Genomic DNA, 24,582 nt, shown 5'->3' with positions numbered 1-24,582 from the left:
TGCCCCTTGAACTCCTGCCAATATATTTTGTGCCAATTCCCCCCCCCCCCCAAATTAAGTGATCCATAGTATTTAAATACGTATTTTAAAAAATAATGTATGTAATGTTTAAACAGTCAAATTTACAAAAAACGGAAATTATAAATGATTTTTTCAATATTGTCTTCACATGATTTATTGGAACACCAAAATTTCCTGAAATGTATTTATATTGTTCTATCAGCAAAATATTGGTATTACAAGAATGGGAATCACAAAAATTTAGTGAGCCAATGGTTTTACAGATCTGAATTATAACTTACGTATAAACAAGCTTATTAATACCCCTGCTCTCCCCACTTCCAAATTTACTGATCCTGTCTGCTATTCAAGTCAGAAAGCCTAGAGAACTTTATAAGCATTACCACATACTGATGGGTGGGACTAACACAACTTCAAGGAACTGTTAGATATTTTCTCAATACTGAGATTCAATACCTTCGGGGCAGAATCCACAGGGGTTTGGCTAGTCCAATTTGTTAATTCCATCTTATTGTGTGTGTGTGTGCGCGTGTGTCTTTTACTCAACTTTGGATCTAACAACTTATTACCAACCTCCTGGAACAATTTCTTTCCAGAAACATGTTCTTGCTTACAGTTGACCTTCCTAATTCATTTGTGAACTAAAATTTTAGAGAAATCGCTGAAGACTTCTGCTCAAGCAAAAAGAAAATCCTACCACGACTGAAGATAATCACTTGAACAACTCAAGCCCACCAACATGACCAGTGTTTTTCCTGTCGTATGTTAAAATGAAAATGCCGGTCAAAGAAGGCTTCAAGAGAACATCAAAATATTAAAGTAGTGCTTTTCTTTGTTTTACCTATGGTTATCTTAAAATGGGTTTGAAGTCCCTCCTACCACCCCCAGAATAATAAAAAAAAATCTGCTGTAAGATTTCTGGATAATCTAGTTGTTCTATCAAATCTTAATTGGATAAAATTGTACAAGGGCATTCCATTTATATAGCATTTCATGTAAACATCCAAAACCCTATCAAAGACAAGTCTTAAAGAACTTTCACAGGAGAATATTGTTTTATTAAAACTAGAATGATGTGAAAGTCCACATACAAACAAGAAAAATGGGCTCAATGTTAAACCACCTTGGCCACTGGGCCCATTCTGCTCTCCTTTATAGACACGAGATAGCTCTGTTCTGGAGCTCCTGTAGAGCAGGGAATAAGAAGCAGAATTATATGATGGCTAAGTATAGGTACTAAAGTCAGTACTACTTGGATCTGAGGCCCAACTCTACCAATTTACTAGCTGTGTTACCTTGAGCAGTTTTTATCCATAAAAACAGTTTTCTTATCTATAAAATGAGGATATGAACAGTAGCCAGCTCTTCATTTGCTAACTTAACAGAGCTATGACAAACTATTATGGCAGATAGTTAAGAGCTGGGATCACAAGAAAAGATAAAGAAAAACTAAGGTGAAGACAGTCATAGTAAGAATTTAAGCCAAGTGAGGATCTTCTGAGAAATTAGATAGGTCACTTGTGTGGTCCAATGGCTAGTTACTTAGCAGGTCACTTAGGAACAAAGACATGGTTGCCCGACCTTCAATAAGACTGAACTCTAACTTTGGAGATGCTTTACAGAAGGATTCAGTCATTTTTAATAAATGAAATGAAGCTTATCCTAAGAATGATTTAGACTCCATTCTGTACTCAATGGGAGATGCCATCAATGTCTAGGAAACTTGGCATCTCTGAGGTAGACTTTTAAAACTTGAGATTTTGAATAATGCCAATATTAGACACTGCCTTGAAATTCAGTAGGTATCTACAAACAAACCTATCCCCAGGCTCCAAGCTTGGTAGAGTAGAACGACCAAATTTTTAGTCCAGTGCTCACTTGACTCTGTAAGTCATGATATGAGAGTGCGAATTCTTCTAGTGTTATATTTCTTAGGACTCCTACGAGTAATAATATATTAAGTCTGTAAACACCTCTGCAATTATGAAGATGTTTACAATTACTTATAAACCTATACTAGTAAGATACAGTTTTTATATACTTAATAGTAAGTTAAAGATTATACCCTCACAGATTCTTAGTCTTTTATTTTAGTGTCTATAAAAAGACAACCAAGTAAGAAAAGAATGCTTCCACTCACAATGCCAAGCCCCCCTCCTCTCCTACTTCTCCCAAAAGCCATCTAAAAATAAGCTCAGTTTTCTGGGCACCTGGGCAGCTCAGCAGGTTAAGCATCCAACTCTTGATTTTAGCTCAGGTCATGATCTCACAGTTTATGAGTTTGAGCCCTACATTGGGCTCTGTGCTGACATTGTGGGGCATGCTTGGGATTCTCTCTCTGCCCCTCTCCTGCTTGCGCACTCTCTCTTTCAAAATAAACAAACACTAAAAAAATAAATAAAAATAAACAAAAATAAGCTCAGTTTTCAATTTTATCAGTGGGGTTAATAGTTACTAAATTGTAAGTAAGTCTACAGATAATTATAGGAAAGACTGACAAATGAACTCAAAATTTTAATTCCAATACAGATTCCCAAAACATTAATATTATTCCCTAATGCTTTATTTCTTTGAACTGTAAATGAAATATAATGCTTATCTTTTTAAAAAATATTTATTTATTTATTTATTTATTTATTTATTTATTTATTTATTTTTGAAAGCAAGAGAGCTCGAGTTGGGGAAAGGGGGGGGAGAGGCGGAGGGGAGGGGGAGACAGGGGGAGAGAGAGAGAGAGAGAGACAGAGAGAGAGAAAGAGAGAGAGAGAGAGAAAGAGAGAGAGAGAGGAGGAATCCGAAGCAGGTTCTACATTAAACATGGAGCTGATGCAGGGCTTGATCCTAGGAACTGTGAGACCTGAGCCAAAATCAAGACTGAGCCACCCAGGTGCCCATAATACGTATCTTTTTTTTTTTTTTTTTTCAACGTTTTTTATTTATTTTTGGGACAGAGAGAGACAAAGCATGAACGGGGGAGGGGCAGAGAGAGAGGGAGACACAGAATCCGAAACAGGCTCCAGGCTCCGAGCTGTCAGCACAGAGCCCGACGCGGGGCTCGAACTCACGGACCGCGAGATCGTGACCTGGCTGAAGTCGGCCGCTTAACCGACTGCGCCACCCAGGCGCCCCCATAATACGTATCTTTATGTAAGTCCATTTAACCTTCTTTGTCTCAGTTTCTTCACTGGTAAAATGTGAATATAATATCATTTACCTTATAAAACTGTTAAGAATTAGACAATTTATGTAAAATACACAGTGTCAGGCATACAGGATTAAGTGCTGAATAAATGTTAGTTATTAAGATTTTTATTATTTTTCTGTTAAGGTTTGCTCAAAAAATTGCAAATTTTTTTTTTTTTTTTACTGCAATTATGGAAACATCAGCAACCAGAAATGCCACCAGCAAAGCTGCTGGAACTGGGGGTGGGGGTGGGGGATCTGATTCTGTTTATGATTAAAACGCAGATCTGTAAACTGCTATACATTATTTATTTTCAAGATAGAAGCTCTTAAAGAAAGACTATGAACAGGGGAAAGAAATCAATGCAACCCTATCCCCAGCCTTTTTATATCACAAGTCCTCAAGTGATCTAAAGTAAACTTCAGAAAATATACCATGAAAGAATGTTAGAGGAATTTTAAATATATAAAAAAAGAAAGAGAGCAAAAAGAATATAAATGAGGTAATGGAAAATGCAGATGTAATTTTGGCTAAAGAGAAAGCCAGGGCTGGCTGCCATTTGGTCAGAGCTCATTCCTGGGATTCAAACAAAAATGACCAAACATGCTTTATTGCTGTTTTAGAATATAATATATAATCTAGTGAGAAGAATAAGGTAAAGTACTCCATGGTGTATATTATCTACAAATCAAACCAAAGAAAGGAAAGGGAATAAAAGTCTTAAACATTTTTTTTTTTTTAACGTTTATTTATTTTTGAGACAGAGAGAGACAGAGCATGAACGGGGGAGGGTCAGAGAGAGGGAGACACAGAATCCGAAACAGGCTCCAGGCTCTGAGCTGTCAGCACAGAGCCTGACGCGGGGCTTGAACTCACGGACCGTGAGATCATGACCCGAGCCGAAGTCGGCGCTCAACCGACTGAGCCACCCAGGCGCCCCGGGAATAAAAGTCTTAAAATATCAAAGGCCAATGACATTTTTTGACCATTAGACATTTTAAAAAAATGTTTATTTATTTTTGAAGGAGACAGAGACAGAGCATGAGCTGGGGAGGGGCAGAGAGAGAGAGAGAGGGAGACACAGAATCCAAAGTAGGCTCCAGGCTCTGAGCTGTCAGCACAGAGCCCAACGTGGGGCTCGAACTCACGAGCCATGAGATCACGACCTGAACCAAAGTAGGATGCTTAACCAACTGAGCCACCCGGGTACCCTGACCATTAGACATTTTTGAGACCAGTGTCAGAGTCTTTTATACTCTAGAAAAGGGGAAGGGGGAAATCCCTTTAATTTCCATACAGCTACATACAGCTTTGGATTTTGTCAAAGTTATCTGAATAAAAATGTGAATGAACACCTAATATCTTCGAAAACATTTATACACAGGTTAGCAGAAGTTTCTAAAACTAAAGTAAAATAAAGAACTGCATCCTATTAAAAGATCAAGATAAGTTAACAATTATTGTAAAACAGAGGATCAGATAAAATCTGGAGACCACTGTAAGTTTAGGCATGCTTTAAACATTTCATCAAGTGTGATGAGGGCACCACTGACGAAGGCTGGCAAAGAAATAAATGTACTTCTTCCACGACACAGGAGAGAGAAGAGATTACTGACAAGGTAATGTTGGATCTGAGCCTTTGGTATTGAAGAGATGTTAAGTTCCGTAAGGGCAGGGACAAAGTCCATTTTGTGGCCTGCTGTGCAAATACTGGCTGGCCAGCTGAAGCACCAAAGGAAAACTGGGGTAGGTGGGAAGTTGACTGATTGTAAAACTGCCTCACAAAGAAATCTATTGTATTTAAAACAAAGTTACTGGAACAATAAGAAGAGCCAGAAAGCAATCATTTAATTAATTCAACCAACAAATAGTAAGTACCTACTTTTGTTCTAGATGCTAAGGATAAAGTTTTGAACCAAGAGATTAGAGCTTACATTCTGCTGAGGGAAAGATGAATTAAAACATTATAAAAACAAAACGGTGCTTTTCAGAATTGAAGATGGAGGGGATGCTATATTACAGAAAGTTTTAAGGACAGCTTTTCTTTTCTTAAAAAAAAAAAAAAGGACTATTATGAAAATCTAACAAATCAAAAATTTGTGAATTTGTGTGTGTGTGTGTGGGGGGGGGGTTCTCTACAAGAGTGAGAGGAATCACACCTAGACACATCAAAACAATGTACTTGTGTGCTACAGAAGGGCAGGAGATTTTACAGAAACTTCTTTGCTTCTACTTGATCAAAAGCAATAAAAAGAACGACAACTCTTTATTTTTTATTATGTTTTTCCAGAAAGCATCCTAAGCTTGTTAAGCTACTGCTTTACCCCAAAATACACGAATAAAGTAGAAATGAGGCTAGGATATGCACGTGAAATAATATTTATGTTTCATCCAGCTCAATTATTTTAGCACAATGTCCTATTTTTCTCTCTTCAGCAAAGCAAAACTTCCCACGCCAAATTCTTCAATAAGCCCCTTAAGATTTTTCTCCAGTGACAAGAACAAATGAGAGCTGTTAATAATTTTCAGATTTAAAGCAATAATTCTCATATAAAACCATTTTTTCCTTGAGATTTGCCAAACTATTCCTCTCCAGAAATACTGTATCCTTATTCTAAGAATTTTTCACTGTATTGTCCAGGCTGACTAATTTTTACCTTGAATGCAAACCAATAGAAGAGACAATTTTGCAAGGGATGATGAGTTGAAAGCCAAGAAAATCTACTTCTCATAATTTAATCCATACTGTAGATAAATTTGGCAGTATCAAAGTAAGAGTTTTATCAGCATATAAACTGCCACCTCCTTTTTTAAGCTTTTCTAAGAATGGTTGATTTTGGTCATAATTCTTAGAGGCAAAAGCACTGAAGTTTGGATTCTATCTTGTGTTAGGAAAAGTGATTTGGGGGCTCCTGGGTGGCTCAGTCAGGTAAATGTCTGACTCTTGATTTCAGCACAGGTCATGATCTCAAGGTTTGGGAGATTGAATCTCACATCAGGCTGCGTTGACAGAGTGGCACCAACTTGGGATTTTCTCCCTCTACTCTTCTCTGCCCCTTCCTCCTTCTCCTTCTTCTCTCTCAAAATAAATAAACATAGAAAGAAAGAGAGAGAGAAGAAAAGAAAAAAACAGATGATTTGCCTTCCCCTTTTCTCTATGCCGTATAGATTTTTTTGGTTGATACTCTTTCCATAAAAACCTCTGCAACATAAGGGATAAAGGGCAGCATTATGCAAATTCTGCATACTGAAAAGGGACAGTTAAATAGAAGCTACCAATATGCATACTGAGTAGCATCTTTCCAACATTTCTAGGGCAAGTTCTTTTTTTTATTTTATTAAAAAATTTTTTGTAATTTTTTTAGTTTTGAGAGAAAGAGAGAGACAGAGAGAGAGAGAGAGTGCGCGCAAGCAGGAGAGGAGCAGAGAGAGAGGGAGACACAGAATCTGAAGCAGGCTCCAGTCTGAGCTGTCAGCACAGACACCGACATAGGGCTCAAACCCACAGCCTGTGAGATCATGACCTGAGCTGAAGCTGATGCTTAACCAACTGAGTCACCCAGGCGCCCCTCTAGGGCAAGTTCTGTCCTATTCAATAGCATCTTGTAAATACTGACGTTTGTGACAACTGCACTAGGCCTCGTCTCCTAAGAGTGGGAAAGGCTTCTGAAACCAAGACAACTTAAATAAAAAACACAGTCTTCATTAATTTTACATTAGAAGAAAATATGAAAAAAGTAAACATTAACAGGATATAAACTGTTGTTGGTCTTGGTTCTTTAATACTTCAGTATTAAAGATCAGGAATGAAACAACAAACCAGCTAATATGTAAAATAAATCAAGTAGTCACACAGTTGTATAAATTGATGATGCTTCACATTTTCTTAGAAAAAGCATGTATGTTTTGATAGATGAAATACATTTAACCTCAAGATTTGCTATACAACAAAACTGTCACTGCATTAAAAGGGTTATTTTTAAGATGGAAACAAACTAAATTGAGTCATAATAACTTATCTGACAAACATTAACTTTTCCTTTCTCCAGTCTGCCAAATGTTTGCGCCAAATGTTCCATAATTATCTCAGAATCTCAGGTGCTTCTTCCCAAACTAGCGTAGGGATGAACTATTACATGGAGACTACCAACATATAAGGAGGTAAGACAGGTCTGAAGGAAGAAGGATGATGAAGTTACTTCTAAACATGTTGAATCAGAGTTCCCTACAGATAGATATCTTATTCAATCAGTTTCTGAGTATCCAAAATGTTACCAGGCACTGAAAATTACTAGACAGCTGGATGTACTGGAGTTGCTGGGCTAGATTTGGGAGCTTTCAGGAGAACTATAGAAAAATCTGACTGACCACTCCAGAGAGTACAGACTAAGTAAAAGCAGTGGACTGAGACTTTTAGAAGAACAGATGTAATAAAAAGGCAGAGAAACAGGAATCAATAAAACAAATGCCAGAAACATACAACATAAACCAAGAGACTGGCACTACTACTGAAGAATTTCAAAAAGCAGAAATAACTACTATCAACCTCACAAAATTAAGATGAGGCTTGAGAAACACCTATCAAACACTCCAACTAGGAAATCATGGTGGCCTTATAGGGAACATTTCTATGAGTGAAGAGGGAGATAACAGCATGCTGAGCAAAAGAAAACAGCAAGAAAAGTAGAAAGAAATAGAGTACTTTTTAATCAGCTTCGGTACAGTGAAGGAAAATTACATAGTAACAGTGAAAAAGAAGAGTCTGGGTCATGAGAACATGTAAAATGAAAGGGAACTGAAAAAAGGAGGAGTCAATCATTGGAGACCAAATTGAAGGCACAGAAAAGATAATGGTTCTGAAATTTTCTCTACATCAACTTCTGCATCTCAATATTTGTCTCATTTGCTTTAACCAATAGGAATAACCACTGTGTTTGTTTCAGGTACCAAGGCTGGGAAGAAATAGTCAACTTTTCCAGATTCCACTCAACTCCAACTATGCTGCTGGTTTGCTCCCCTTCTATGTGCATGACAGGGCAAAAATGGGTGCACATGCATTACAACTTCAAATCCTGTACCAAAGTCTCCACTGTGGAAAAATGTAAAGCAGACTCCTAATCTAGACATCATGGCACCAAGATTTATATTCATTTTTTTCATTTTCAACAGAAAAGAATCCTAATTTCCTTTTTTTTTTTAAGTTTATTTATTTATTTTGAGAGAGAGAGAGTGAGAGCAAGGGAGGGGCAGAGAGAGAGAGAAAGAGAGAATCCCAAGCAGGCTCTGCACTGTCAGTGCACAGCTCGATGTGGGGCTCAAACTCACGAACCACACAATTATGACCTGAGCAGAAATTAAGTCGGATGCTTAACCGACTGAGCCACCCAGGCGCCCCTTAATTTTCTTTTCTAAAAGATACAAATAGTGGAATTTGAGAGAAACATTTCAATGGGAAACAGCCATAAACATAGAATCAGTAAATTTTGGAATGAGAATTGAACAGGTACAATTGGAAAGATACCAGATCAAGACTTCGGAATGTAAATCTGTCAGTAACTAGATCTTCAGACTATAAGTCAGGCCTTCCACCTTTCTGGACCTTAATTTTCTTAATTATAAAGTAAGTGAATTAGAAAAAATCACAATGGTCCCATCCAGCTGAAAGAAGAACATGATTTTGGTCCTAGGTGTGCTACTTCTAGGTAGAGAGAACAAGGCTCAAAGACGACAATTCAATGACTTCTAAAGTTAGTAGGGAAGAGCCATTTTGGAAATGAGGGTTGCTGATTCTCGGTCTAATGTTCTTTAAGCTGTAAAAAGTTTATGTTCTTAGAAAGTATGAAGATATTGGTGATTTAAAAAAAATCCTCTATTCCTCTTCACTCCCAATGACATTTTCAAGAATGGGCACAGCCAAGGCCATGGTGAAAAGTGGAGCATATGCAGAAAGTCTCTCCAAATATCCAGCTTTGAGCCTCTCTGATGGAGTCATGTGTACTACGGTCCTGTACTGTTGATCAAAGAAACAGGACACAATATTCTGGAATGTAGTGGCCCTTATCCATGCTCTGCTTGGGGGTATTCTGCCTTCAACACAGTATGTGCAACATTCCCTATTCCCACTGGAATCCTAGGATGTCCTACAAGGTCCTAATAATGAGTTCAGTCTTCTCTGACAAACTAAGGCAGATGCTCTATTTCAACTGAATGAGAAAGTTATCAATTGCCTATGTCCCTACCTTGTCTTCTAGTCATTGGTACTATAAAGACTTCAAAGAGGACACTAAGATAGTTGAAGAAATAACAGGTTTTTTCCAATTACTTTCAAAAATAGTTACAGTGAAATCTAGTATGAGTAATTACATGAAGATAGTGGAGATAGAGATGAAAAAAGGGATATTCAGAAAGAAACAAAATACTCTATATTTTCTATATTTAAATTTACATTTTAAAATGGGACAGTTTGAGACTTCCTTTCATTCAAACACCTAACAAAGCATTGTTCCTTTTTTTTGAAAATAATCTTATAATATTATTAAATAGTTCTTGGAATTTATAAACACTGTAAAATACATAGTAAAGAGACAAATTCTTAGTCAAATGATATCTAAAATACACATTTGGTTGTCTCAGCACTTAGCTAAGTTTTCACTACTGAACAACTCATTCCATCCAAGAAAACAACACCACCAACATTTAGACTACTTTTCATAATTCGCCCTAAAATATCTGCCAACTATACAAAATAACAGGAACTCATGATATTGAAAATAAATTCAATAAATCTTTTGATCAATTTCTTTAGTTAATGTTACATGTTTTCACAGCATTAAACTTCATTGCAAACTACTGTTTCATTCTTTAAAATCATTACCAAAAGAGCTAAAATGTATTATTTTACCAATGGTTCATCTTTAAGAGAAAAATGAGAGTCTATGAAAAACCTTAAGGGCCAAAGTCTAATTTAATATGAAAATCCATTCCAGGTAATAAGGTAACATATTTCTTTAGTCAACTTTTTTAACTTAACAATCTTGCAGTAATTTCCTAAAAGGATACACATACTTTTAAAATATCTAGAATTTTATATAAACTACTGATTAAGACAGAACTAGACATAATGAACACATAATGACACTACTCACCTAAATAGGGAATGCAAGGCGTCATCTTTAAGCTACTTATATAGTCTCTTAGTCTTTTGTAATTATCTTCTTTACTCATTACATATTCTAATTTTTCAAAGGTAGTTTTGTCTTTTCGACTTAGTAACTAAAAAAGCAAACAGAAAAGTCTAAGTTATTTCCAAATCCCATTTTATTTTAGCAAAGACATGAAGCTGTATTTACTATAAATTTAAGTTTTAATTTCAATGTTATACATTTTTCAATTATATTTTGGCAGTATATAAATAAAACAAAGTCAGACATGTTTATTAAAATAAACCCAAATCCATTATTTATAAAATGTAATATCCTTAAAGAGATTACTCAATTTTGTGGTTTAAGTAACAATTTTTTTGATAAATCTAACCATGGCTAGTCCTAACGATAACCATAAAACTGTGATTCACATTTTTGGATTTTTAACAAGACATTTTTTCTTTGATCGCTTTGATCAGTGCTGTATCACACAGAGGTGAACACTCAACTGAAACTGTTTTTAAGAGGGTTGAGGTGATTTGTAGTGAGTGCCTTTGAAAAAAATGGGGACAATCAACGGGAATAAAAGCAAGGTCAATCACCCAAAATAATATTAACTCTTGCAATTTCTTGTGTTCTTGATTTTAGCCATCCTGACAGGTATAAAGTGGTATCTCATTGTGGTTTTCATTTACATTTCCCTGATGATTAGTGATCTTGGAACATCTTTTCATGTGTCTGGTGGCCAACTGCAGGTCTTCTTTGGGAAAAGGTCTATTTAGGTCCTGTGCCATTAACTGGATTTTTTGGGGTATTGAGTTGTATAAGTTCTTTATATATTTTGGATATTAACTCCTTATCAGACTTATCACTTGCAAATGTATTCTCCCATTCAGTTGGCTGCCTCTTTATTTTGTTGATGGTTACTTTCACTATACAGTAATCTTTTATTTTGGTGTAGTCCGAAAAGGTTTAATTTTGCTTTTGTTTCCATTGCCAGAGGAGACCTATCTAGAAAAATGTTACTACGGTTGATCTCAAAGAAAGTAATGGCTATGTTTTCTTCCAGGAATTTTATGTTTCAGGCCTCACATTTAATCCATTTTGAGTTTATTTTTGTGTATGGGATAAGGAAGTGGCCCAATTTCATTCTTTTGCATGTAGCTGCCCAGCTTTCCCAACACCACTTGCTGAAGAGACTGTCTTTTTTCCATTGTACATTCTTGTCTCCTCTGTCATAGATTAACTGACCATATAAGCATGGGTTTGTTAATTGACTCTATTCTGTTCCACTGATCTATGTATTTTTGTGCCAGTACCATACTGTTTTGATTGCTACAGCTTTGTTGTATACCTTGAAATCTGAGACTGTAAAACCTCAAGCTTTGTTCTTCTGTTTCAAGACTGCTTTGGCTATTTGAGGTCTTTTATCATTCCACACAAATTTTAGGATTATTTGTTCTAGTTCTATGAACAATGATATATTGTGTTGGCAAGGATGTGGACAAAAAGGAACCCTTGTGCACTGTTGGTTGGAATGCAAATTAATGCTGTCACTCTGGAAAACAGTATGGAGTTTCTAAAAAAATTAAAAATTGAATTACCATATGATTTGGAAATTCCACTACTTGGTATTTAACCAATAAAAATGAAAAAACTAATTTGAAAAGATGTATGTACTCCTATGTTTACTGCAGCCTTATTTACAATAGCTGAGTATGGAAGCAACCGAAGTGTTCATCAATAGATGAATGGATAAAGAAGATGCGGTGTGTGTACACACACACACACACACACACACACACACACACACACACAATGGAGTATTAGTCAACCATAAAAAAAAGATCTTGCCATCTGCAGTAACATGGAAGGACCCAGCTAGAGAGTAAGTGATATAAGTCAAATAAGAAAAAGACAAGTATCATGTGATTTCACTCATATGTGGAATTTCAGAAACTAAACTAACGAACAAAGAAAACAAACAAAAACAAACAAAAAACCCCAAAACAAAACCAGACTCTTAGATACAGAGAACAAATTGGTGGTTGCTATAGGGGAAGTGGGTGGGGGGATGGGTGAAATAAAGGGAATTAAGAGAACACGTATCTTGATGAGCACTGAGATATATATATAGAATTGTTGAATCATTATACTGTACATATGAAATTAATATAACACTGTATGTTCATTATACTTGAATAAAAAGGGTATTTTAAAAATATTAATTAAAAACTTCAGAAAATATGGAGTTTTTAAAAGTTTATTTATTTTTTAGAGAGACAGCATGTGGGAGAAGAGAAAGAATTCCAAGCAGGTTCCACACTCAGTGCAGAGCCCGATGAGGGCTTGAACTCACGAACTGTAAGATCATGACCTGAGCTGAAATCAAGAGTTGGATGCTTAACTGACTGAGCCAGCCAGGCACCCCCAAAAATATGTTTTTAAGTATTTCAAAGACTCTGGAAAAAAGTCTTGTTTTCTTTAAACATATGAAGTTACTATTTCATTATGATATAATAAAATTTCACTTTATGTCATAAAACATTAGTGTTATTTTTTAGCACGCAAAACACATTCCACTTGTAAAATTCTCATCTAACTCTATGAGGTGAACAGAGAAGTCTGAGGATTAATAGAGAGATGAGGAGACAGAGATTCAAAGGAGATTACAGGGTTAGCAAGAAGCACATACTAATATTCTCACAGTCATCCACCCACAAAGGCACAGGTCCCTGTCTTGCAGTGTCTCAGTCTGGTTCTGGAGGTGAAGAGTATTCTGACACCAAATCCACCACTCTTTATATATAATACTACGAGTGCTACGATTGGGATTCCTGTTGGAATTTATTTTTTCATGGGCTCTAAGATGCAGATTATCTTCAGATAATCTCCATCAGAAAAATGTGTGACTAGTATCCCTCCTTCTTTAAAACGAAAGTTTTAAGGAGTCCTTTGCTTTAATATTTTAGATAGATATTCCACAGTCTAAAACAGCGATTATATAATTTTCCTTGGCCCAGCTTTAACAATCTTGATCAGCATTTTCAAGAGTAGGTGCAAATCTCTGCTTCTACCTGTAAGTCCAACCATCCCTTTCTCTCCCACTTAAATGTGTGGATATGGAAAATACAGTGATATGACATGGCAGGGATAAGAATAAGCCTGTTCTTTTTTTTCTTAAATCAATCATTCAAAAACTTCAGTAGAATTTCAGGAGAAACAAATTATGTACTCGGAACATTACTGATTTTGCCACCTCTGAAACACAAACCTGTGGTAAAGAACTACATGGTTTAATATGTATAAGAACAATTTTTTGGAATTTTCAAAATAATCAACAACCAGATTAAAAGGATTCAATCTGGGGTGGGATAGTAGAGACTTGTTTCCAAAAGACCATTTAGAAGAAGAATATGGAAAAAAGAATTAATTAGATGTTAAAATAGGTTATTTCCTAGGGATAGCTCAGAAACTTATCCAAAGCCCACGTGCCAAAGCTATAACTAACAAGTCCTGATTTTCTTTTTCTCCTTTTCAAATCTTTTTTCTGATGTTTAGTCCTAATATCCCTACAACGTCACTTCACTATACTCCTCCAAAAAAGGGGGAAAACAAAGTACTTCACAAGGTTCCAACTCTTCATGTTTTAGCACCATATTCTTTCTCTGGTTAAGAGGCCACCGGGGCAAAGCTCTTCACACTTTCACTGGTGCCCGAAGGTGGGAACTCCCAATGTTCCTGGCCAAATCTCTATACCATAACAATGTTACCATAACAATGGACTTCGGGAAAATTTGAATCAACCCTTGTACATCTCACCATAAGAAAAGTAAAATTCCCAGATCACCCCTCATCACCTTGATTTGTATCTCCATATAATCTGTACAAATGCTTTCATTTGCATAAATAAGTTATTTGTTTTGAACCTTAAATGCAGATTAATTATAATCTTTTGTTCATGACACTCAAATTATCATTAGTCCCTGATGTTACTTTCTTGTTAAATCGATTTTTTTCTTAAATTTTTAAGTGAATGCACATGTATTAATCTTCATACTTACAAACCATATACTAACAATACACATCTACCTATGTGCTTCTTCCATATCCAATTCCTTTGACTATCTTTATTTTTTTTTTAAATTTAATGTTTATTTATTTTGAGACAGAGAGAGAGAGAACACGAGCAGGGGAGAGGTAGAGAGAGGGGGAGACACAGAATCTGAAGCAGACTCCAGGTGCTGAGCTGTCAGCACAGAGCCGGACGCGGGGCTAGAACTCATGAGCCTGTGAGATCATGCATGACCTGAGCCTAAGTCAGATGCTCAACCGACTGAGCCACTCAGGCGCCCCTCCTTTGACTATCTTTAAATAACCAATAATCACTATCCTAAATTTTGTGTTTATCATTCTCTTTTATTTGATTTTTTTAAAAATTTTGACTGAAATTTTATTTGATTTTTGACTAAAGAATAGCATACTGCTTTTAATCTTTGGCTTTATCCAATCGATGTTCTGAGGATGAAATTTCATCCATAATGTTGCGTGTGGCTGTAGTTCATTTTCACTGTTTCTATGCATATGTCTTCTTCTATGAAGTACCATCATAATGCATACTTTTCCATTTTTCTTACTTTTTCCTTTTGCTTTGTAAGAATTCTTTATATACTCTGGATATAAATTCTTCACCAGTTGCAACTGCTACACATTCTTTTCAATTTTCTTTGAAATATCTTTTGGGGCACTTATGGTTCAGTCAGCTAAGCGTCAGACTCTTGATTTCGGCCCAGGACAAGATCTTACAGTTCATGAGTTCGAGTCCCACATCAGGCTTTGCGCTACCAGCACGCAGAGCCTGTGTCAGGAATTTTCTCTCTCTTCTCTCCCCGTCTCTCCCCTCGACTCATGCTCTCTTTCTCTCTCAAAATAAATAAATAAACTTAACAAATTTTTAAATATCTTTTAGTGAACAGAAATTCTTACTTTAACGTACCAAAATTTTTTCATCTTTTCTTTCTCTGCTTGAGGTTTTTGTATCTTATCTAAAATATACTTACAGATTCCAAGTTGGAATCTATTCATGCTAAGCCAGAGAGATATTAAGCAATTTTTCCTCTTCTAAAAGCTTGAAGCGTTTTAGAAGCTTCTAAAAACGTTGAACGTTTTTCATTTTGCATATAACTCTTTAATTCATCTGACAGTGACTTTTGGGGCCTAATTTCATTTTTTCCCCAAACTGGTAACTAATTTCCCAGCTCCAGTTAAGAACAGCCCCTCTTTTCTTCATTGATTTACAATGCCACCACTGTCATATATCAGAGTTCTATAAAAGCAATGATCTTTTTGGGGGTTCTTTATTCTGTTCCACTGGCCGATATGTCTACATCTGCACTAATTGCACATTACCTAAATAATATAATCCATCTCGGTATCTGTTAGGGCAAATGTCCAAGCCTCCAACCCCATTTTCTTCTTCAGAAATAACCTGGCTATACTGACCTTTTATGTTTCCATATTATTATATAAGCAATCTTATCCAGACTCCCAGTTTGGGACTGATTCAAGTTGCATATAATCTCTATGTGCATTTGGGAAAAACCGCCATCTTTAAGCTTTCCTATCACATGACTATCAGATACTGTTCCATCTAACCTAGTTCTTTTTCAATGAATCCCTATAAAGTTTTATAGTTTTCTGCACATGTCTTTCATATATTATTCTATTTAGTGTTTGCTACTGTATTTCTTTGATTTGTAAACAGTGGTGTCCTTTTAAGTGACATTTTCAAATTGTTTAGAATACAACTAATTTTATATATTGTTTGTATATTCAGTCACCTTAATAAGCCTTGTATCTTAAAATTGTGGTAGACAGAATACACATAACATTCACCATTTTAACCATTTTCATGAGTACACTTTAGTGGCATTAAGTACATTCACATTACCAACCAACCACCACCACCAACCGTGCATGGCCAGAACTCTTTCCATCTTTCCAAACTGAAACTCCACATACATTAAACACTAACTCCCACTTCCCATTCCTCCCTCCTTCGGCCCCTGGCAACCATCTTCTAGTTTCTGTCTCTATGAATCTGACTTCTCTTGGTACCTTAGAATCATACAGTATTTGTCTTTTTGTCTGGCTTATTTCACTTAGTATAATGTCTTCAAGATTCATCCATGGTGTAATGTGTCAGAATTTAATTCCTTTTTAATGCTAAATAATACTCCATTGTATGTCTATACATTTTGTATATCCATTCATCTGGTGATGGATGTACGGACTGTTTACACCTTTTGGCTATTGTGAATCACGCTGCTATGAACACTGATATAAAAATGCCTGAGTCTCTGCTTTCAGTGCTTTTGGATATATACCCAGAAGTGGAACTGCTGGATCAAACAGTAATTCTGCTTAATTTTTTGAAGATAAACCCTACTATTTTTAATCATTTTTTTCTAATTGTTGGCTAATGTGTCAATGTTGAATAAAAACAATAAAAATGGGCATCGTTTTCCTTGATGTTATAGAAAATGTTCCTAATATTCTCTCCATTTAGGTTACTATAAGTCTGGGGAGACATTCCTTTTATCAGTTTAAAAAAAAAACAAAAAGGGGCACCTGGTGGCTCAGTTGGTTGAACGTCCGACTTTGGCTCAGGTCATGATCTCATAGTTTGTGAGTTAGATCCCTACATCGGGCTTGCTGCTGTCAGCGCAGAGCCTGCTTCAGATCCTCTGTTCCCTCTCTCTCTGCCCCTCCCCTGCTCACACTCTCTCTCTCAAAAATGAATAAACATGAAAAAAAATTAAAAAACAAAAAACAAACAAAAATAAAAAAACCCCCCAAATACTCTCAATTCCTTATTTGTTATTAAAAATCATTAGCCCAAACTAGCATGAAACACATGCAATCTTTATTATCTTCTAACTTGGCCCAATACTCTACCCCTCCTAGTCCCCTCCAACTGTACTTTCTGGGTCTCACGGTTCATCCTCTGCAAAAGCCCCATCATTAAACTTTCCTTTAAGCATTCTCTTGCTTTTCTTGTAACATGAGCCTGGATTCAAGTTGGGTGCAATCCTGGCTCCTTGCTCTTCAGAACTTTTTCCTTCCTAACATCCTCCAGCTTCTATTAGGTTCAAGCACTAGATCAGTGCTGTCTGAATTTTGTGTGATGAAAATGATCTGTCTGTGCTGCCCAACACAATGGTCACTAGCCACAAGGGACTACTGGCTAGTGTGAATGAGGAACTAAATTTTATTTTCTTTTTTAGTGTTCATTTATTTATTTATTTATTTATTATTATTTTTTTAAATTTTTTATTTATTTTTGGGACAGAGAGAGACAGAGCATGAACGGGGGAGGGGCAGAGAGAGAGGGAGACACAGAATCAGAAACAGGCTCCAGGCTCCGAGCCATCAGCCCAGAGCCCGACACGGGGCTCGAACTCACGGACCACGAGATTGTGACCTGGCTGAAGTCGGACGCTTAACCGACTGCGCCACCCAGGCGCCCCAGTGTTTATTTATTTTGAGAGAGAGGGAAACAGAGCACGAGTGGGGAAAGGGCAGTGACAGAGAGGGAGACAGAGAATCCCAAGCAGGCTTTGTGCTGTCAGCACAGATCAAGAGTTGGATGCTTAACTGACTGAGCCACCCAGGTGCCCCAAGGAACTAAAATTTAGTTTTTCTTTTTAGTTTTTTAAAGTTTTATTTATTTATTTTTGAGAGAGAGAGACAAAGAGAAGCGAGTGGGGAAGAGGCAGAGAGAGAGGGAGAGAGAGAATCCCAAGCAGGCTCTGCGCTGTCAGCACAGAGCCCCACGTGGGGCTCAAACCCAGAAACTGTGAGATCATGAACTGAGCAGAAACAAAGAGTCAGATGCTTAACGGACTGAGCCACCCAGGTGCCCCAGTTTTAATGATTCAAATTTAATACCCACATGTGGCTAGCGGCTACTATAGTGACCAAGAGAGCACTTAGATTATAACGCTTATGTTACTGTCATTAATAGAGCTGCTAGTCATTTTCCCCATTATACCTTAAAGATGTTAGTAGCTGGAGAAAAAAAGTCCGCAAACCAATATTACTTTCATATCTTGGTGACTGCAATCTTCACATAAAGGAGACTCTCAATACCCTGGTTTCTCAGTTCCTTGACTTCTCCTACACCCAACGATCTTAACTTCTACTACTCTCAGCCTCTATTCCCTTGATCATCCTGAATCCAATAAGTACTGCCTGCACCAGAACTTCCAATCCAGTTACCAATACTACTTTTTCACTTTTCCTTATCTCTTTTACTTGGGTTAAATTCCTCACCTGTCACTGAAACAACTTGTACATTTAATCTCCTGTGCTATCCTTGACCTCACTATGGTACAAACAAGCCTAAAATAATTCCAACTCTGGTTAAACACAACTCTCATCACTACTCCAGGTTTATACTGAGCACCTGCACCTGGATGGAGAACGCATGACTTTGCTGACTGGTTTCACTTTAAATACATGATCAAAAGTCTCAATCGTAACGCCTACCATACCGAACCTACTATATTTCCCTAGTTAATTCATTCTGACACTCTTCTGCATGACTTTCATTCGTTCGTTCTTTTTTCAAACCTCCAACACCTCTCCTCCAACATTCTCAACTAAGGACTCTGCTTTTTATGTCTTAAATAAATCGTCAGAAGAATTTCTATAGAATCTCACCACCAAATCTACCAACTTACCTGCATCGGTAACCAAATGCATTTTCCTTTTCTGCTGTTAAAATGGATAAACTGTTGGGGCACCTGGGTGGCTCAGTTGGTTAAGTGTCGGACTTCAGCTCAGGTCATGATCTCATGATTTGTGAGTTCAAGCCCCACATAGGGCTCAGCACCTGCATGGGATTCTCTCTCCCCACCTCTCTGCCCCTTCTCCCCTGCTCTCTCTCAAAATAAATAAACTTATAAAAATATTTTTAAAAAATGGATAAACTCTTTCTGCTCCAATACAGTACTGGATCTAATTCCCTCCTGCCTGATCAAGGGTATTGGTGCAGAACTCCTTGCTCTCCTACCATTTCTCTCATTCTATTAGATCACTGCACTAGCATATAAACATAATGCCAGATTTCTCTGCAGTACCTCAGCCCAGCCATTTACAGCAAAATTGCTCAAATGCATTCTCTACATTTGATGTCCTATTTTTTCTCCACCATTCTCTCTTTTCATTCCACCACTGTACTGAAACCACTCTTGCCTAGATTGCCAATCCTCTCCAACTGCCAGATACAATGGCCATCTCAAAGTGCTTACCTAATTCAACTTATCAGCAGCATTTGACATGGGGTGATTATTCTTTCTTGAAACACTTTCATTACTTGACTGTAGGAAACTCCTCCCATGATATTTCCTTCGCTGATCCCTCCTCATTTTTCCAATTTCTAAATCTTAGAGGGTTCCAGGGCTTTTCATCCATACTTTTGACTCAGATGATCTTATCCAACCTCATGCTTTATATACTATCTTTATACTGATGATCAAAAATATATATATCTCTAGCCCCAACTCCTACTGTACACTTATATACCTAACTCTGACCTTACAGTTCCACCTGGATATTTATCACCCAACTCAAACTGTCTTTGTGTAAAATAGAACTCCCCCTGCCCCACTGCCAACACAGTGGCCCCAGAATATCAGTAAATAGTATCTCCATTACCTGACTTGATGACACCTCTCTGGACTAGTCTCCTACCATCAATTACTCCTTATTCCATTCTGTCAACACCGAGCACCCCATTCTTTGAACATTATCTGGGCCTTTGTACTGGCTATCACCTTTGCTTGAAATTCTTTTCTCCCAGATTTCCACACAAATGGTTCTCTCAATTCCTCCAGCTCTTTACCAGAGACTCTCTTACCATTCATATACATTCAAAGTTAACTTTTGAACGATACAGGTTTGAACTGCACAGGTCCACTTATATGGGAATTTTTATAGTACAATACTATAAATGCATATTCTCTTCCTTGTGATTTTAATAACGCTTTCTTTTCTCTTACTTTACTGTAAGAATACAGTATATGATATGTATAACGTACAAAATATGTGTTAATTGACTCCATGTTATTGCTAAGACAGTCAAGTCAACAGTCAGCTACTAGTAGTTAAGTCTGCCGGGGGGGGGGGGGGGGAGGTGTGTGTCAAAAGTTGTATGTGGATTTTTGACTGTGCAGGGGGGCTGGCATCCCTAATCCCTGTATTGTTCAAGGGTCGATTGTATATATAAAATACTTCCCTGCTTTCTCTCTATCCCATTTAATCTGCTTTATTTTTCTTCAGAGCATTCATCACTCTTTACGATATAACATTTATTTATTTATTTACAGTTTATCTCTTCCCAGCAGACTGTTGGCTGTATAAAAATGGGACTCTGTCTGTATCATTTACTGCTCTATGTCAAGCAATTAGTGCCTGGCACACTATTGACTATTTTAAAGTTTAATATAAACATCAAAGATTTTATTCAGATTAATTAATAACCAAAATTGCTAAATAAAAAAAATTATTTTCCATGTAAATACATGAGGGAGATGACAAAAATATCTTAAAGAAAAATAAAAATTAACTTGAGGGAGATGTATCTCATTTATAAACCACAATATAAATCAGAGTATAATTCTTTCCCCAAAAACTTCAAAGATGGAATTCATTATTGTATATTTATAATCATTTCCATTCCCCAGTGAAATTCAGATTTTAAGAAGAGAGAATAAGGCCATATGATTAAAAAGAATTTTTAAAGTAAGAAAACCCTTCACTCAGGTGTTTCTAAATGCAAATAAAATATAAACAGGATCATAAGCTCTCCCATTTAAATGTCTTTCCAATACAGTAAAGCACCCTGGTTTTCATGAGAAACATCTGTCTCTTCAGATACTATGGAAAGTAAAAGTAATACTATGCTAATTAAAAATGGTTATATTTTAGTTAGAAAAAAACCTTTTTTTAAAATTTTTTTCATGATATTTAATATGCTACATAACAAATATTCTATTGTGCTCTGTTTTTTTTAAAAAAAAAAACAAAAACGTTTTAAAAGTTAGTCATGTCTTTATCACAGGGCCCAAAGAATACAATAATCTTTTATACAAAATGTAATAAAGATTTAATTGGATCTAAAATTTTACTTATATAACATCTAAATGAAAAATACTGAGAAAGCTTGAGACCAGTATTACATCACTCAAATATTAAGGTACATAAATTTGCAGAAGTCAAAATTAACACCCTGACCTTGTCAAAGTGATAAAATCAAATATAATAAACATATATCAGAATGTGCACCAATACTGAATAATTCCATGTTAGGTATCAGGTTTTTCATTATTCCTCAGGAAAAAATCTAAGAGTTTATTAACTAAAAAATGGTAATTTAATGTTTGTAATGTTGTAATGCTCCATTTAACTAAAAAATGGAAATATTAATATTTAATATTCACTGAAAGTTGCCATTTAGATCTTCCTCGAACTTTCCGAAAGCTTAATCTTTATAAGATTAAATACAAAAAAACTACATTAAGTGCAAAAAAAAAAAAAACACTTTCCCATCAGTAAACATGAAATGCTATGTTATCAAAGATGCTCACACAAATTCTACAAAAATGATTTCCTAAATGGCAGAAAGTAAGAACCAAGCTATAATTTACCCCAAAATTACCTGGCAAGTCTGGTGAAACACTTAGAGAGGAAAATGTAGGTTTCAAGGAAAAAAAAAAAAACGTACAAAATAGTTTAAAGATCCAAATCTATTATCATAACATTAACCTTACTGAGAACTACAAAAGAAGTAAATAGATCTTTACTTCCAACAAAAAGTCCAACCCTTTCATTAACTAGGAAGTTTACTTACCGCCCATGTTTTAGTCAACCTGAAGATTGGGGCACTCTGTAAGCCAGAAACCACCGCCATAAGTGCATGAAGGTTATTCAGCTCATACAGTTTCTGAAGATTTAAGAAAAAGGGAGAGGAGAGATGAAAAATAAAAAGAATAAACACAACAAAACTTTAGATTAACAACGAGTAAAATCTAGGCAATTGGTAGTGTTCCAGTACTTATCACCCTTATTGAGATTTGTCTTTAGAGTACCCATCATGTTTACAGTAAACTGATTTTGGCCCACAAGAGAATTTCCGTGTTCTAACCTGGCATTGTCCCCAAGTGTTGGGAACACATCTACCTCTAGCTCAGTAATATATTAAGAAAACCAAAGTTATAGCTCAGCATCAAGTTTACCCAGTATGATCATGCACCCTAGTTTCCAGTAAGGAGTCTCCTTTACACTGAAATGCTAAGCCTCTGCCTTATGATCCCCGTTTTATGGAAGGGTCTACACCCAGGATCCTGATATGGTTTCCTACTCAGTATCCTCATAATTCCAGGACGAGGGTTGAAACCTGCCTTCCACAGCCTTCCTCCATTTTCTGCTTCCTCCTGGCTGAATCCTCAGATCCTTTGTTCTTCATTCATGTTGGGACACCAACCTGCTTCCCAATACTAGGCCTTGCTTTTACAGTCTCCTTGTAGAACTCCTACCTAACATTAGGTTCCATCAGTTTGCTAAACAGATCTATTTGACATTTATTGCTAACTTCCCAGATTTCCTCATACTACCATGTGCTTACATCCTAATGGTCCTATCAAAAATCATTTAGAATGGTCCTCACCCACTACCAAAAGACTCCAGAGCAAAAAATGCCTGTTTTTAACTGAAAAACTCCAACCAATATACCACCTTAACTCAGGTCTCAAAGAATTCCCATAAAGTTTCAAGAAATTTGAACTCAATAAAACTCAATCTTTTTTTTTTAACTTTTTTTTTTAATGTTTATTTATTTTTGAGAGAGAGACAGAGTGTAAGCCAAGGAGGGGCAGAGAGAGAGGGAGACACAGAATCCAAAGCAGGCTCCAGGCTCTGAGCTGTCAGTACAGAGCCCAACGCGGGGCTCGAACTCACGAGCTGTGAGATCATGACCTGAGCTCAAGTCGGACGCTTAACCGACTGAGCCACCCAGGCACCCCAATAAAACTCAATCTTAAAAACATGGAAAATGAAAACACATAAGGAAACAGGAATTCACAAATGAGAACAACGTTAGGTACTGGCCTCAAATAAAATGAAGATTAAACATGAAGACATTATCCAGAATGCAACATGAAAGACAAAGTGTTTTAAAAAAATGTCAAACAAAGGTTAAGAGACATAAGAGGTTTAAAAAAAAAAAAAAAGGTCAACATTTATCTAGAGGGAGTTGTAGAAGAAGCTGATAAAAGGCAATGGTAGAAATAATTATCTGAGAGATAATGGGAGATTATTATTTTCCCAGAGTACTAAAAAGACACTAATTCCTGGTGCCTAAAGAAACACTCATAACTGTAAGTCTGGAATAGCATTTTTAAAAAATGTTTATTTTTGAGAGAGACAGAGGACAAATGAGGGAGGGGCAGAGAGAGAGAGAGAGAGAGAGAGAGAGGGAGAGAGGGAGAGAGGGAGGGAGGGAGGGAAAGAGACAGAATCCACAAGCAGGCTCCAGGCTCTGAACCGTCAGCACAGAGTTCAATGCAGGGCTCGAACTCATGAACTGTGAGATGGTGACCTGAGCTGAAGTCGGACACGTAACCAACTGAGCCATCCAGGTGCCCCTGGAATAGCATTTTTTAAGAACAAGATGACATAAAGATACTTCCAGGCAAAGTAAAATAAAGATTAACAAAGGATTTTTTTAAATGGTGTCAGACACTCAATATCACTAATCATCAGGGAAATGCAAATCAAAACCACAGTGAGATATCCTTTCATACTGGTCAGACTGGCTACTATCAAAAAGACAAAAAATAACAACTGCTGGCAAGGATATGGGGAAAAGGGAACCCTCACACACTGCTGGTGGGACTGTAAACTGATGTGGTCACTATGGAAAGCACTGGGAGGTTCTTCAAAAATTTAAAAACAGAACTACTGTATGATTCAGCAATTCTACTTGTGGATATTTATCTAAAGAAAAGGAAAACAAAATTCACAGTATGTTCACTGTAGCATTATTTACAATAACCAAGATATAGTAACAACCTAAGTGTCCACTGACTGATGAATAAAGATGTGGTATATACGATACAATACAATATTACCCAGCCTTTAAAAAAAAAAAAATGAAATCTTGCCATTTGTGAT

At 36.5% G+C, this 24,582-nt stretch overlaps 1 protein-coding gene across 5 annotated transcripts in view; it reads right to left on the bottom strand.

Annotated features, from left to right (window-relative positions):
- RALGPS2 (Ral GEF with PH domain and SH3 binding motif 2) overlaps positions 1 to 24,582 on the bottom strand; it is a 171,203-nt gene that overhangs the window by 71,155 nt on the left and 75,466 nt on the right. For all 5 annotated transcript variants that reach the window (XM_058701137.1, XM_058701141.1, XM_058701142.1 and 2 more), the window contains 2 exons: positions 22,262 to 22,354; positions 10,351 to 10,477 (listed from right to left, as the gene is read on the bottom strand). In XM_058701137.1, coding sequence (XP_058557120.1) covers positions 10,351 to 10,477; positions 22,262 to 22,354 — 220 coding nt within the window. The remainder of the gene's footprint in view (positions 1 to 10,350; positions 10,478 to 22,261; positions 22,355 to 24,582) is intronic.

Source organism: Neofelis nebulosa, chromosome 15 (assembly GCF_028018385.1).
Source record: "Neofelis nebulosa isolate mNeoNeb1 chromosome 15, mNeoNeb1.pri, whole genome shotgun sequence".
NCBI classification, from domain to species: domain Eukaryota; kingdom Metazoa; phylum Chordata; class Mammalia; order Carnivora; family Felidae; genus Neofelis; species Neofelis nebulosa.
Note: the sequence above shows the minus strand (reverse complement) of the source record. Positions and strands in the feature narration are given on the sequence as shown.